This window comes from Hyperolius riggenbachi, chromosome 3 (assembly GCF_040937935.1).
Source record: "Hyperolius riggenbachi isolate aHypRig1 chromosome 3, aHypRig1.pri, whole genome shotgun sequence".
Classification (NCBI taxonomy): domain Eukaryota; kingdom Metazoa; phylum Chordata; class Amphibia; order Anura; family Hyperoliidae; genus Hyperolius; species Hyperolius riggenbachi.
This window is the reverse complement of record NC_090648.1, coordinates 283,266,799-283,283,584: the sequence shown is the minus strand read 5'-3', so window position 1 is coordinate 283,283,584 and position 16,786 is coordinate 283,266,799. Positions and strand designations below refer to the sequence as shown.

At 40.8% G+C, this 16,786-nt stretch overlaps 1 protein-coding gene across 6 annotated transcripts in view; it reads right to left on the bottom strand.

Annotated features, from left to right (window-relative positions):
* TSPAN12 (tetraspanin 12) overlaps positions 1-16,786 on the bottom strand; it is a 310,496-nt gene that overhangs the window by 50,286 nt on the left and 243,424 nt on the right. For all 6 annotated transcript variants that reach the window (XM_068276411.1, XM_068276412.1, XM_068276410.1 and 3 more), the window contains one exon: positions 9,844-9,951. In XM_068276411.1, coding sequence (XP_068132512.1) covers positions 9,844-9,951 — 108 coding nt within the window. The remainder of the gene's footprint in view (positions 1-9,843; positions 9,952-16,786) is intronic.

Below are 16,786 nucleotides of genomic sequence, written 5' to 3'. Positions count from 1 at the left end.
GACATCTGTTTTATATATCTTTGCCCAAGGTCCACAAGACCTTGGGCAAGATATGCTTAATCCACCTGACAGGCCCATTGTGGCAGGGTAAATTCCATCTTTGGTCCCATAGCAAGATACCTTGAGTGGATTTTTAGACCTATGGTTGTGACACATACTATGAACAGTGTCAGGGGACAGCGATGGGGTCGAACGTTGTATTTTGTTCTCTGGTTGAACTCGATGGACGTATGTCTTTTTTCAACCAAAATAACTATGCATAACTATGTATAACGTAGCCAAAAAAAGCACAGAAAAAAATAAAGCAAAAAAAAAATAAATCATGAATTTGTCCCACCTTTTATTAATTGTGTTTTGTCTTTAATTAACCACTTGAGGGCCGCAGTGTTAACCACCCCTAAAGACCAGGCCATTTTCAGTTAAATAGGCCACTGCAGCTTTAAGGCCAAGCTGCAGGGCCACACAACACAGCACACAAGTGTTCCCCCTCTTTTCTTCCCACCAACAGAGCTCTCTGTTTGTGGGGTCTGATCGCCCCCCAGTTGTTTGTTTTTTCACAAATATTTATTCTTATTTATTTTTAATAAATATACGTTTTTGGTTTTTTTTTCATTTTCCCCTCTCCCTCCTGCCCACCCGCCGCCAGCCAATTATGGCGATCGGCTGTCATAGGCTTCAGCCTATGAGAGCAGATCATTCTCGGGTGCCCCACGGGGACAGCCGTGTCACACGGCTGTCCCCAGTACAGCGCTACTGCGGATCACATCGCTGTACAAAGTAATTAGATGGCGCTTTCGCCGTCTAACAGTCTCCCGAGCAGCGATCGCTGCTCGGAGACTGAAGGCGGGGCAGAGCTTTGCCTTCCGAGCAGGAGATGCGCGCGCAGCCTGCGCACGATCTCCTGCTAGCCCCATAGACGACCGTTCATGCCAATCAGCGTGAAGCGGTCCTGGGGCTGCCACACTGCTCACGCCAATTGGCGTGGAGCAGTTGCCAAGTAGTTAATGTAACACACATTTGTTTAGGTGGCAACGGCCCATGGTTTCATGTATTGCTGTCCCCATGCTACATAGCAGCTGCCATGATAGCTGAAGTTGAGCAGGTTTCTAAGTCTCCCACACAGCGTTGTTCTTCCACCCAGCCCTGACGTTGCAGGAGGAATCTGGTGCATGGATGGTTACCGAGTGATGCTGTCTTATACTTGCCTGTCTTCCAGTTTGGATGGGCCCCCCTTGTTGCAACTGTGCACCCCATTTGATAAAGGAGCAGCTCATGATCACTCCCTGTATTTTCACACTTCTGCATGGCTGTGCACAGCAGTTGGGGACTGGGCCATTCTGGGCATGTGTACTAGAGATGTGCCACTTATGCATGGGTGGTTCTTCTTAAGTATGAATGCCCAGAAAACTCCTGGCCATGGCTACTGTTTACAGCTTGGCTGGAGCAGAAAATTACAGGGAGTGTGAGTGGACAAAGCATGTTTCCAGTTGTAACCACGAATGGTAGGCAAAGTGGCACAATGGAGGAGACCCTATCCAAACTAGAGGACAGGTAAGTAAAAGGCATACGTGAAAAAAGGCACCTGAAAAAAAGGGTGCAGGGGCTTGCCACTAGTAGAATATCATTATAATTAGCAATATTTTACTGCTGGATTCTGATAGTAAAATATTGGTAATATATACTGATATTTTACTATGGATAAACCTAACCCTACTCTCTAACAGAACACTCCCTCTACCAATGAATCCCCTCTGGTGGGACCTAACCCTCCCCCTCCTCCCCCCCTTGAACCTTTCCCTTATGCCCCGGTGGTGCCTAACCCTAAACAGCCCCCAGTTGCCTGGTCCTTAACCCCCCACCACAGAGCCGCAATTTTCAATAGCGGGACTACTAGGTGCCTGCTATTTTATCAGAAGCCATCTTGCACCCAACTTTACCACCACTGCCAAAAATAGGGCCTTTTGATGCTTACCCCACCGTGGTGTCGCCTACCCCCCACCCCAATGGGATTGAGTTTGGGTGCAGGGAGGAGCCTGATAAAATAGCAGGCGTCAAATTTTGCATAGCGTGCAGAGCCTCCAAATTTCCTTCCATTGTGGCAAATCATGGCTTTTATAATGGGGGACTTTGGTGTCGCCCTTTTTTCCAAGGTGCCCATGTTGCTCTTTTTTCCTGTTTTACGAAGTAAAAGGATCCCATACTACACATGCAGGAATGTGTAGTTTTGTAGATACAGTGACAGTTCGGGTGCCCTTTAAATCCCAAATAAATATATTGGATTCCAGGAAAGTGTATGTAAATTTATAAATACAATTTTCATCTCATCAGTTTATTTTCTCTTTAGGTTCACTTAAACAATTTTACATGGAGCAAGATAGGCCAAGTCAACAAAGATCTGCCAAGTACATTTTAGACAAGTGGACTTGTCTAAAGTAAAACATCAATGAATACCTCACAGGATTTTCAATATTAGTGGAATTAAGACACCTGGTGAATCTATTTATGGAAAATGAAAAATTCAGGAGGCAAATTTTTTACAGTAGGATAGGGAATAATTGGGATTTAAAGCAGAGGAAAAAAGTTAAAGAACTAAACAATTAATAAAGCTTTTATTATTATGAAGAGCACTCATTTATCCAGAATCCAGCACCAGTCGGCTCTGGCAACACTACCCACAATTCTGGTCCGTAGTAAAGCACTCAGCGTTCCCAATGGCATAGCAACTGGCCAGAAAGCAAATGCAGCATTCCCAGTTGCTTGGCAGCTGGATGGAAAAAGACAGCAACAGTGGATCATCAGAATGTCGTGAGGAGGAATTGCACAGCCTGTGCTTTAAAATAGACTGCACTACTAACTATGCCTGCAAGTAAATAAAGATTACAATAGAGCATATTCTGCCAGAGTGACAGCATGAGCATGGCGCCAGGTAACATACACTTGGCTGCACCTTTGGGACATGACTAAGCTGCAATCTACTCAGTGACAAAACTTTAACAAAAAGAGTTCTGCATGCCAAAGTTAACTTAGTTAGTTCAGTAGTGGTGAAACTAAGAATCTAGAACTCTGTACTATCAGTTACACCACATGCTTGGCAAAAAAAAAAATGGGGGCATCTTACAAAGGTTCTCCTAAACTGGAAGGATATTGAAAACAAGTATCCTGCATACCTGACCTGGATTTTTAAAAAGCTGTTTATTAGGTGGGATGACTTTGCAATTATTCTCTGGATCATATACAGTGGGATGCGAAAGTTTGGGTAACCTTGGTAATCGTCATGATTTTCCTGTATAAATAGTTGGTTGTTACAATAAAAAATGTCAGTTAAATATATCATATAGGAGATATGATATTTGAGAAGTGAAATGAAGTTTATTGGATTTACAGAAAGTGCGCAATAATTGTTTAAATACAATTAGGCAGGTGCATACATTTGGGCACTGTTGTTATTTTATTGATTCCAAAACCTTTAGTACTAATTATTGGCTTGGTAAGCTCAGTGACCCCTGACCTACATACAGAGGCAAATCCAATTATGAGAAAGAGTATTTAAGGGGGTCAATTGTAAGTGTCCCTCCTTTTTTTATTTTCTCTGAGGAGTAGCAACATGGAGGTCTCAAAACAACTCTCAAATAACCTGAAGACAAAGATTGTTCACTATCATGGTTTAGGGGAAGGTTACAGAAAGCTGTCTCAGAGATTTCAGCTGTGTTTCCACATTTAGGAACATATTGAGGAAATGGAAGACCACAGGCTCAGTTCAAGTTACGGCTTGAAGTGGCAGACCAAGAATAATCTCGGATAAACAGAAGTGACGAATGGTGAGAACAGTCAGAGTCAACCCACATACCAGCACCAAAGACCTACAACAAAACAAACGAGCAGACATATCTATGTAACAAATGTCACTATAGACACCATAATAGGTTTCAAAATAATGGGAGAAAAGGTCACCAACCTCAATCAATAAACTGAAACAGAAAAAAAAAAGACTACAGGTCCCCTTTATAAATATATAAATATCACAGACAACCTAGGGCAGATATGTATATGAAGTTCAGGGCACACACATGTCTATGCAAAAATCTTTATTGATTACCAGCTACAAAAATAAAACCAATTAAAAACAAAAGCAACCAAACCTGGGCCAAAGGCCCCTAAATAACAAGTCTAATCTCTGAGCCCTGTGCTGATTATAAAGAGTGGACTAATGACTCGCCTGGGTGTTTCTGTGGTTAAAATATTAGCAGGGTCTCAAATAAATATAAAGTAACTATAAACTAAAGATATTGCACCGCAGAAATCCTTCCCTAGAGAGGCATACACTTCAAATATTATTTGTACAATCACCCAAAAATTTTGCTAAAAGTTAAAGTGTCAGTGCTAAACCACGATTTATATATGCCAACTGTGCTCAAAAGTTCATATTCATCATATGCAAACACAAATAAATAACAATGAGGTAGTGAAAAATAGGAATACTGAGGAAGAAACCTATAGAAAATAGCAGCAGGTTGAGGAAGATGGCAATAACCAGCACGCCAATGAGGTAGATAAGTGTGAAAGAAGTGAAGTAGATAGCAGCAAAGTTCGGGAGAAAATAGCACAAGGCTCACCTAATAAGATCAGTGAATAGACACAGGAATGGCCGCAGCAGCGCTACCCAGCACCGTCCTACTAGTTCCACCAAAGCTGCAAAGGGACAATTTTGAAGAGGAGCTGGCGCAGTTTATATTAATCTCATAGACGCGGCCGCGTCATCGGCTCGACCCCACGTGCCGTCATACGTCAGCACGGGAGGCCAGCCATGCATCAATTTGGAAAGCATAGAAGGTAAATGAGACGCATCAAGTAATGTATATTTACCATCTAGTGGGCAAACCCGATAATACATGTGACGTTTATATTAGAATACATATACATATGGAGTGTATAAAAAAACTTTTTTGTTGTACATATATGATATAAAAGTTGATACGGTAATATCTTCAAGACACAACTATAGTCTCTATTATACATTACACTATAAATATTCATGTAAATAAATCTTCATAATCATAGATTTTTAGTACAAAGTGTCCCTAAGTATAGTCTACATAAAAAAAGTCATATTTTTATCAAGGGCAAATATCCAGAACATAAGGACAGTATTCCACATCCAGACAAAGAGGTCATTCATCCCAAAGTATCCAAAGTGATCCAGAATTTCGGTCAGGCCATAAAGAATATATCTCAATTGGTCCTAAATGTAAGCAGAAAAAGGAGAACATATAAGAGCACGGAATGCTCCTCCCCTTCTTCTTTTTGATGTAGGTGGAAGATATGAGTATGGGGTGCCCACCTGTTTAGTTTATAACCTATGATGATTACTTATATGTTCTCCTTTTTCTGCTTAAATTTAGGACCATTTGAGATATATTCTTTATGGCCTGACCTAAATTCTGGATCACTTTGGATACTTTGGGATGAATTACCTCTTTGTCTGGATGCGGAATACTGTCCTTATGTGCTGGATAAGGACGACGTATATATAAGAGAACATATACATATGGAGTGTATAAAAAACTTTTTTGTTGTACATATATGATATAAAAGTTGATACAGTAATAATTTCAAGACACAACTATATTCTCTATTATACATTACAATATACATATTCATGTAAATAAATCTTCATAATCATAGATTTTTAGTACAAAGTGTCCCTAAGTATAGTCTACATAAAAAACTTCATATTTTTATCAAGGGCAATTATCCAGAACATAAGGACAGTATTCCACATCCAGACAAAGAGGTCATTCATCCCAAAGTATCCAAAGTGATCCAGAATTTAGGTCAGGCCTTAGGGACACTTTGTACTAAAAATCTATGATTATGAAGATTTATTTACATGAATATTTATATTGTAATGTATAATAGAGAATATAGTTGTGTCTTGAAGATATTACTGTATCAACTTTTTTGTTAGCATTATAACATTCTTACTTTTGATCACATTATACAAAACACATAACAATTTTTAGCGCGTAGACGCGGCAATCAGCAGCAGGAGACTATAGTATAATATACCATGGTATTAAATTTAGGACCTCAAAACAGTGATGCAAAGTATATCTACCTTTTGGCATTACCAAGCTACACATTTCTTATTTCTATGTGTCTGAGGGATCCAATATCTGGTCACCTAACTGCTTACAGTCTTTATTACCGCCCTGAAAAGAGCGAAACAATGGTAAAAACAAGAAACTGTCCCACCAAAGATCCCGTGATAGTGCATTACTGATACCTCTTGGTTGTATTAGTCTGTTTTAGTTGTTTTAGTTCTTGGCAAAATTAGTATTAGTATTAGGGGGTCTATTTTCCTCTTGAGCTAGTTTGGGATGGACATAATAAGTGTTGTTTCAGTCATGTTATATTTACTCCTCAATATTTTTTCTAATTGCAGATTATAGTTAGTAGTTTGTGTTATTTGGGCAAGTGAAGGAACCTCTGAGCTTTTCCACTGGCTACATATGAGGTATCTAGTTGAGGCTAATATGTGGAAGAATAGCAGCCTATAATTCAGAGGGATGAGATCGAGGCCTATGTTCAGTAAGGCTAACTGAGGCGCTAGGGTGAAAGAAAGAAAGAAGTTTTTAAGATTTTAGCTAGAAGGTTTTGGACGGCTGTCCAAGTATGAGTGAGTTTGGGGCATTCCCAGAGAATGTGAAGTAGGGTTCCTGTTAGGCCACAGCCTCTCCAGCATAATTTCGTTACTGAGGCGTCAAAATAGGCCAATTTACGAGGTGTTAGGTAGCTTTTTAGGAAGATTTTTTTGGAGGGACTCCCAGTGTGATATGCAGAGTGAATATCTGGAGGCTAGTTTTAGTGCAGTACGCATTTCCTCTCAGGATATTTGTTTGTGTAAGTCATATGACCATACGTTTAGATATCTGTTGAGTCGTACGTCGTAGTTTTTAGTGAGTTCTTGATAGCATATCGATATTCTGTATCAACTTTTTATATCATATATGTACAACAAAAAAGTTTTCTTATACACTCCATATGTATATGTATTCTTTAGGATACTTTGTTCTTTGTTTTAATCTTTGTTCATCTATAATCTTGCAATTCCTCTTTTCTCCATAAGATGGTGGTTGATTTCTCTATAAACTCTTCTTACTGCTTCTAATATAAACTTCGCATGTATTATCAGGTTTGCCCACTAAATGGCGAATATACGTTCCTTGATGGATCTCATTTAACTTCTATGCGTTCCAATTGACGCATGGCTGGCCTCCCATGCTGACGTAAGACGGTACGTGGGGTCGAGCCAATGATGCGGCCGCGTCTATGAGATTAATATAAACTGCGCCAGCTCCCCTTCAAAATTGTTCCTTTGCAGCTTTGGCGGAACTAGTAGGACGGTGCTGGGTAGTGCTGCTGCGGCCATTCCTGTGTCTATTCACCGATCTTATTAGGTGAGCCTTGTGCTATTTTCTCCCGAACTTTGCTGCTATCTACTTCACTTCTTTCACACTTATCTACCTCATTGGCGTGTTGGTTATCGCCATCTTCCTCAACCTGCTGCTATTTTCTATAAGTTTCTACCTCACTATTCCTATTTTTCACTACCTCATTGTTATTTATTTGTCTTTGCATATGATGATTATGAACTTTTGAGCACAGTTGGCATATATAAATTGTGGTTTAGCACTGACACTTTAACTTTTAGCAAGGATTTCTGCGGTGGAGTCTCTAGTTTACAGTTACTTTATATTTATTTGAGACACTGCTAATATTTTAACCACAGAAACACCCAGGCGAGTCATTAGTCCACTCTTTATAATCAGCACAGGGCTCAGAGATTAGACTTGTTATTTAGGGGTCTTTGGCCCAGGTTTCACTGCTTTTGTTTTTAACTGGTTTTATTTTTGTAGCTGGTAATCAATAAAGATTTTTGCATAGACATATGTGTCCTGAACTTCATATACATATCTGCCCTAGGTTGTCTGTGATATTTATATATTTATAAGGGGGACCTGTAGTCTTTTTTTTTTGTTTCTGTTCCAAAGACCTACAACATCATCTTGCTGCAAATGGAGTCACTGTCCATCGTTCAACCATTCGGCGCACTTTATACAAGGAGACGCTGTATGCGAAAGTAAGGCAAAGGGAGTATTTTCTCACCCCACAGCACAAACAGAGATGCTTGAGGTAAGGTAAAGCACATTTGGACAAGCCAACTTAATTTTGGATTAAGGTGCTGTGGACTGATGAAACAAAAAATGAGTTATTTGGGCATAACAAGGGGTGTTATGCATGGAGGAAAAACAACACAGCATTCCAAGAAACACCTGCTACCTACAGTAAAATATGGTGGTGGTTCCATCATGCTGTGGGGCTGTGTGGCCAGTGCAGGGACTGGGAATCTTGGCAAAGTTGAGGGACACATGGATTCCACTCAGTATCAGCAGATTCTGGAGACCAATGCCCAGGAATCAGTGACAAAGCTGAAGCTGTGCCGAGGCTGGATCTTTCAATAAGACAACAACCCTAAACACTGCTCAAAATCCACTAAGGCATTCATGCAGAGGAACAAGTACAACGTTCTGGAATGGCCTGAATATAATTGAAAATCTGTGGTGTGAGTTAAGCCCCATCTACACGATACGATTCTTTGTGCGATTCGATTACGATTCTATTTACGATCTGATTAAATCTGACATATCCGATCGGGATTCGATTCGATTCAATTCGATTTGCCATTGTTTTGCAATGGCAAATCGAACTGAACGGAAATGTTGGATTTAATCGGATTGCAAATAGAATCGTAATAGAATCGCACAAAGAATCGTATCGTGTAGATTGGGCTTTAAAGAGAGCTGCCCATGCTCAGAAGTCATCAAACCTGAATGAACTACAGATGTTTTGTAAAGAGGAATGGTCCAAAATACCTTCAACCAGAATCCAGACTCTCATTGGAACCTACATGAAGCGTTTAGAGGCTGTAATTTCTGCAAAAGGAAGATCTACTAAATATTGATTTCATTTCTTTTTTGTGGTGCCCAAATTTATGCACCTGCTTAATTTTAATTAAACAATTATTGCACACTTTCTGTAAATCCAACAAACCTCATTTCACTTCTCAAATATCACTGTGTGTGTCTCCTATATATTTAACTGACATTTTGTATCGGAACAACCAACGATTTATACAGGAAATTCATGCCAATTAACAAGGTTGCCCAAACTTTCGCATCCCACTGTAGTAGTGGGTAGTGGATAGTGGGTTTGCAGATTAATAAGCAGCTGCACAGGTGATATTGCATGTATGTACTCATAGAGAGAACTTAAATTAATTCCAGGATGTCCTAAATAATAAAAGAAAGTTAACTTCTTATCCTTACAGCAATCCCAAAAATATTGCAATGTGTCCCAGGCGATCGCTTCTAACTCTTACCACTTAACAGCACACAAATAAAAGAATCAAATCTAGGTTTGCAGGATAACTTATGTTCTAATGTTTTACAGCCCTGGTGTTTTACAGCCTCTCTATATAAAAATGTCCAGGATCCTCAATGTCAGTGCTTCCCAGACCTGTCCACTGTCCAGCACATTTATTGTGGATAGCTTCATAGCCATCTCCTGCGTATTTGAGGTTACAAGTTTGGAAAACACTACATAATTTGATAGCCTTTATATAACTGCTTATTATACATTATAAGCTATTGGTATCTGTTGTCAGTTTGTCTGTGGAGTGTTTTATGCCAAAACGGCTTACATCCTCTGCATTAACCCAGTACAGGTTCTCTTTGCACTTCCCGTTCTGTTCCTTTGCTTGGCATTTTTAAACAGGGTACTTACCTCCCTTTGAAAGAAATTCCAAGAATTAGTCAGCCACTGATATCTGGGTAGACCATAATTTGGCATTCTGGATTTCAAGCTAATCATATCAGACCACTGAATTACTGCCTGAAATACAAAAAATAAAGATTGCGTGACATTTCCTCTTTTTACACTTATTTCTTCAGAAAACACGAATGTGAAATGGAACATGACATTGTGACAAAAACCTCAAATATGGAAAATAATTACAGTTTAGGTTGAAGAGTTTTTATGACAAGTAGTGATCAAACCATTTTATTATTAGTGATTATGAGGGAATAAAAGAGACGGGTTCGTCGGTCTTATTCATTAAATGGAAATGAAAAGTGATAATGGAGCAGATTCTTTTCTATGATAACTAGCATGATCTTTTTGCAGTTATCAGAAATAATCTTTCCTTTTCTATTTGAGTTCTAAACTTTATCTGTTAAATAGAATCGGTGAGTAAGAAGTAGTGATGAATTGCTAAGTCCCTCCCTATGCCTAATGCTAAGAATTTTAAATGAAAGGTGCTTTTAAGATAAATGTGAACCTTCCCCACTGCCTTTCCATAGAAGCAAATCTGTGCTGTTCTCCACTGCATAAGGCTTCTGCTGCCAGTTTAAAGAAAGGTGGAGTACAATTTTGGAATGGATCTCATCATATGAGTATGAATACATGTGAATAAAACATATGGTATTTCTTTTTACCTTTCTAATAGACAATGGCCTGATTCACATACTGCCAGTAATATTACATATAGTACAGTACCAGTAATATTACCATGATGCACTGCTTGCGCACAATAATATTAGGGGCAGTAAGTGAATCTGGCCCAATGATCTGTGTTATTTGCACGATATACGGTTATAGTATGAGAAGAGTCCCAAATGCCAAGCACTCTAAGATAGCTTTAAGAGCCATAACCACAAGGTTATGAAAACCCTGCCACAGTTTATTATTATTAAAACATGGCCAGATCTCTAAAAGAAGAACTCCAACATCCCCAAGGTTGCACAAGAAGCCCTTGACAAAGGTAAATATAGTTGTGTCTTACTCAAGTGTCACAATTATTAGGTCTCCTTGTTTTCTTTAGGCATCATCTTATTTTATTTAAAAAACACCTGAACTGTAAGCAAACCTTCTTTCAGCCCCCCTTCATAGTTCAGCAGATTCTTCGGCATCCTCTCGGACCTCCATTAACACTGAAATTCCTAGAGCTCCACTGCGAATGTGCTGGCCCGTCTCTGCATATGGATAGGAGTGTGTATGCGCAGTCAGCATAACTGGAGCTCCCTTTGCAGGCTTTTCGGGGCTCACAGCAGGAGAATAGAGGGGACCCAGAGGGACCTGCCGGACTATGGAGAGTTGGAAGAGGCCCCAGGTAAGGTAAAATCCAAATCTTTATTTCCGGTTCAGCTTTAAAGGGAATCTGAAGTGAAAATAATCTAATAATATAATGAATTGTATGTGTAGTACAGCAAAGAAATAGAACATTAGTAGCAAATATATGAGTCTTATATTGTTTCCAATACAGGAAGAATTAAGAAACTTCACTTATCTATGCAAAAGAGCTTCTCTGAGCTCCCTGAGCCCGACTAATTAAATCAGAGAGCAATGCTATTTTCTGAAGCACTTATACATCAAAGAAACAGTGAAAGACAACTTCAGATACGATTCTACTCTTCTGTTTCATAGTTTAAAATGTGGTTTGTAAACTGAAAATATTAGAGAATGATGCAATGTTATTAAAAAAAAGCTGTATAACTGAAAATAAAAATATGAGACTCCTCTTTTTATTTTATTTGCACTATGAGAAAATTGAATATTAGCTTTTAGGAGTGTCGCTACCTTCTTCAGATCACAAGAATTAGTACAGGTACAGACAAGAACTTCAAATACTTGCATGCTTTTACATACTTAGCTATGGACTGATTCACACACTGCAAGAGTTTTTTAAGCACTAGTGATTTTAAAAGCACTTTCTAATTCAATGTTATGGAGGATTTTTACTAAATCACATTGCGCCAGTGAGAACACACAAATAGCATTACATTAGCAAGAGCTTTTAAAATCACAAAGTACTCAGAAAAAGCTCTTGTAGCGTGAACCAGCCCTAACTCAGGGACAGAATTTACTCACAAAGAACAGTTTAAACATTTGGAATAGTAACAATAAGAACAGAAAGAGAAAATTCAAAACACTGCATAATAACTAGATTATTATTACTGTTATTTTTAATAGTTGCAGTAATAGCACAGCAGTAGCTGCAGTATTATTATTAATGTTATATTGCAGAATAGGTGACAAAGAATATTAGACCCATACAGGCTCGGATTTACATGACAGGAGCCTATAGGCACAGATGTCCTGGTACCCCAGACTTCACTCTCCATGGACCTACAATCCTTCGCTGAACCGCACTGCAAGTGTGCTGGCTGTCCCAGCAATCACTTCTCCCTTCGTTCTCTTGCCCATCATAGAAAGCTATAGGTGGCCCTTACTATTAGGTAGCCAGAGCTATCATCAGCATTAAGCAGCTAGAGGTGCCCCCAAGTATTGTGTAGCTAGAAGTACCCCAGCTTAACCTCCTTAGCGGTATGGACCGGAGGGTGCCGCTCAGGCCCTGCTGTGCCGATTTGCTTCAAATAAAAAGGTGCACACGCAGCCGGCACTTTGCCAGCCGCATGTGCTACCTGATCGCCGCCGCTCTGCGGCGATCCGCCGCGAGCAGCGGCGAAAGAGGGCCCCCCCAGCCGCCCGAGCCCTGCGCAGCCGGACCAATCAGTTCCGGCCAGCGTTAAGGGCTGGATCGGAGGAGGCTGACGTCAGGACGTCGGCTGACGTCCATGACGTCACTCCGCTCGTCGCCATGGCGACGAGAAAAGCAAAACAAGGAGGGCCGCTCATTGCGGCCCTTCTTGTTACTTCTGATCGCCGGAGGCCATCAGAAGTACGTGGCAGGAGCGCCCTCTAGTGGGCTTTCATGCAGCCAACTGAAGTTGGCTGCATGTAATAGATTTTTTTTTTATAAAAAAAAACAACCCTACCACAGACGCCCTGGCGATCTTAATAGAACGCCAGGGTGGTTAAGGAAGATCTGGTCAGTAGAATGGCGAGATCAGGGTGAGTAACTTCTCATTTACACTCTGCTCAGGACTCTGCATAGGTAAGAAGGGAAGGAAGCACTTGGGAAGGGGAGTGAGCTGCCTTTCCATCATCAGGTGCCTGTAGGCACGTGCCTACCGTGGCTTATGGTAAATCCAGCCCTGGAACCATAACAAGTTGCCAAAATCAAGACAAATAACTTTTAAAATTTTATAAAATGCCTGGAGAAAAATAAACTCATACAAAAGCTTGTTTCAGTTGCCCGACATTGCCCTGTATCAAACCACCAGTTGTTATGCATTAATAAATTAATTGTCCATTTTGTTTTCTTCAATATAAAGTGACAGGAGGATCACAAACAGCGATCCTTTTTCACTTCTAATTGAATCAGCCTCATACATTGCATTGTTCTTCGCAGAGCTTTTCTCACCTGGAAACTCAGAAAATGCCTTCCAGGCATTGTGTTGCACACAGGAGACTGTGCTACAAGCCCTCAACTCTTCTTGCAGCTCCAGGTTTTACAGGAAAGACATGTGATCTGCTCATTTAAGCTTCTCTGTGTCCCATCACAATAGAAACTATTTCACACCTGTGCTGCACCGAGTTCCAGATATTTATTACAGGTGTCATATTTAAACGGTGAATATACGATCTACGTGCAGAAAAACCATACTGCTATTATGTAAGATGTTTCCCGCTCACTGCAAGATATTTAGCTATAACCAGGAATTCAATAAGTTGCAGATAGTGGGATTCAGTAATGAATAACTTAGTAGATACACGGTAATCTGTACGATGGCATTTATTTTGTATATGATAGAGTTGGTATACAGAGATAATACCTGCCTTGGCTTTATTGAATAATGTTTCTCACTGGGAAAATATTCCTCATTTTCTGCGGTGTCACAACAACAAAAGAACTACCATAGTTCTGACTCATGCACTATCCGAGAGGATACTTGGTATATGAGTCTCGACATGTTTCACCTAAACGGCTTTTTCACAGAGTGCTATGGTGTGGGGGCGACTGTGTGTAAACACCTAGTAGGCGTCGGTGCTTCCATGGCAACGTACGTGCACTGAACGGCCGCCGCACTGTATGATGCGAGCGGCGGCCGAGTTGCCATAGGAACGCACAATGCGGAAGTTGCGCAGATACGACCCGGAAGTGCTCCGGTGAGATAGCCGCTGGGGTCGCGCGGGGTATGAACATGCACGGTACGGGGCACCTACGCGCCGAGCATCCAGATACACAGGACGCGTGAGGGCCCCGCAAATAGGTATGCAATACTAGTGTGGACACACCCAGTGGGTGCCCCTACATCAAACCTCCAGTATTTAAACTCGCACCTGACGAGGTGCTTCAGCTCTGACTGGGGCTATTGCGGGGGGACATTGTGGTGGTGGGGGTAGCACTAAGCATTGTATATATGTATAGCACTCTGTGAAAAAGCCGTTTAGGTGAAACATGTCGAGAGTCATATACCAAGCACTTTGTAAATAGGCACTCTCACTGTATATATATATGTTCCTCCTTTGTTGTGGGCTGAGTATGTACGAGACCTCAGGGCTCCTCTGGTAGGCATATGCTCATCAGCAGACCGGAGTAGCCTGTACAACTCCCCACAAGTGCATTTACAGGTTCCTACAATTGAATGGAATAGCTACACCACACCTCATAGGTGTGGGGGATGAGCAAGGACCTCCATTTATATTTGTATTCAGCCTCTACACAGAGGCTGTAGCAGTATAGATATACGCCCCAACCTGTGCATGTGATATCATTAAGTATCCAGCATTTTTGAACTGACTTTTACGCTAAGCTTATTGCTTAATTAGATATACCCATAGGGCTGGTCCCATGGACTAAGTGTATGATAGTTCTGACTCAAACAGCAATAAAAGCATGCTTGAACAGAATAGGGAAACGTTAGAGTCTCTTTCAAATGTTTACTGGACTCTGTGGATCCGATTCACTTTGTTGCTTAAGTTTTCTCCTTGGCGATAGTTTCACATCTTATCAATCAAATACCTTTTAAAGGGATCCTGAGCAGCTCTTAAAAATAAAAATCTGTTCTTGAAACATTGAACATTGAGTGTGTATGACGCTTACGGCGACAGGCACGTGATCAAGGCGGGTGCTCGGGTGGGCTGCTAATGCGCAATTGCTCACAACTTCGGCCAAAGGGGCTACGGGGAGGAAGCCCCAGGTGAGTGCAGATTTTCATTTTTAAGAGCTGCTCAGGATCCCTTTAAGCCTACTTTTTTTGCAGAGTGCTGAAAAGTCATTTTAAACAAAAGATGAAAAATTATCTCCCAGGAGAAAACGTAAAGGGCTATATGCAATTCACTTTTTCACCTGAGTTTTCTCCTAGGAGATAATTTTTAATCTTTCCATTACTTTTCAACTAAAAAAAGTACCAAAAACTAGGGGAAAAATTACTATCAACATTATTTTGAGTATGTTCTTTCTTTCTGGTGGTTTAAAAGGCATTTTATTGACAAGTTTAAAAATATCACCTAGGAGAAAACTCAGGAGAAAACTCAGGAGAAAAAGTGAATTGCATATGGGCCAAAGTGTATTGGATTTGGCTCTGTGCCCACTCCCCTACTCCTTGTATGTTATTGCATACAGAAAGCAACACTCTCCAGTAAAACTGATGGAGGGGGTTTATCCAAAGAAAGACAAAGTTCCCTGAGTGGATTTATTTTTTTCCAGTGCTATGAGTTGTAGATCTTGGTAGTCCATAGCAAGACCAGGCACTTGCTTAATTCATGTAAAAGCCACAACACGTATGGATAGCGCAGCTTGTAAGCAACACATTTAGCACAGCATATATTACTAATAAGCATTGCTGGAAAGATGGCAGCAGGTTTTCTTTTTAGGAATCAAGAGTGTTTTCGTAACTGCTTTACACTGGTAGTATATAGTTCTTCCCAGAACAGGCAGATACAATATGATATACTGTAAGCAGGATCCAAAATATTTAGAGGCAATGTCAACAATGCAGTAATGGGATCTATCCAGCTATTTCCAGAAAACAGAAGCATATATAGCGTATACTAGGAGAAACAAGCTCATGTCTGCAAACACTGAAACGGGCTCCACAGCAGCTAAGAGCTAACATACAAGAAAGACGTATGCAATAGTTCTTAGCGATTGCACTGGATACCAGTTACTACTAAGCAACATACCATAATTCAAAGACTTCTACCAGCAGTTTCTCCTTTGCTGTAGCCTGAAGTGGTTACCAGTAATCACACTGGCATCAAAGGGTTGGGGCAAGAAGAATCATCTCACACATAAAGATTGTTTACTCTTTAACACTTTGGAAACTGGAAGTTGGTGCATAACTGCTTAATAAGTATAATCAGTGTGCTGTATCTTAAATGAAGAATGTGCGCTCAGCAATCAGCCTGCATTTACTGAACACTTTAATTTATTATCTGCTCCCGTTTACCACTAGACATCCCTGTTGGAAGAAAGACTAAAGGTGGCCACACATCAGGTGACTTGGCGGCCGATCGACCGTCCAATTCGAGTGTTATAATTGAATTGGATGAAAATTGGTGCCGCTAAGTGCATGCCCAACAGACAATGCGACCAATTTCGGGACGAAAATTGGTCGCATTCTCGATCCCACATGCTGCAAGATGTTGCTTGACCGGGTGCGCGGCGGTAACGGCGTGCAATTTCCCGACAATCGACGAGACGCTGTCCCCTAATGTGAATCACCCCTCCCGTGCAAATGTATATATTGCCTCTCCGTGGCCTCCGCTTGTCCCCCGCTGGCTTCCGGAATTCCGTCTATGCATACACGCACGCCCCACCTGG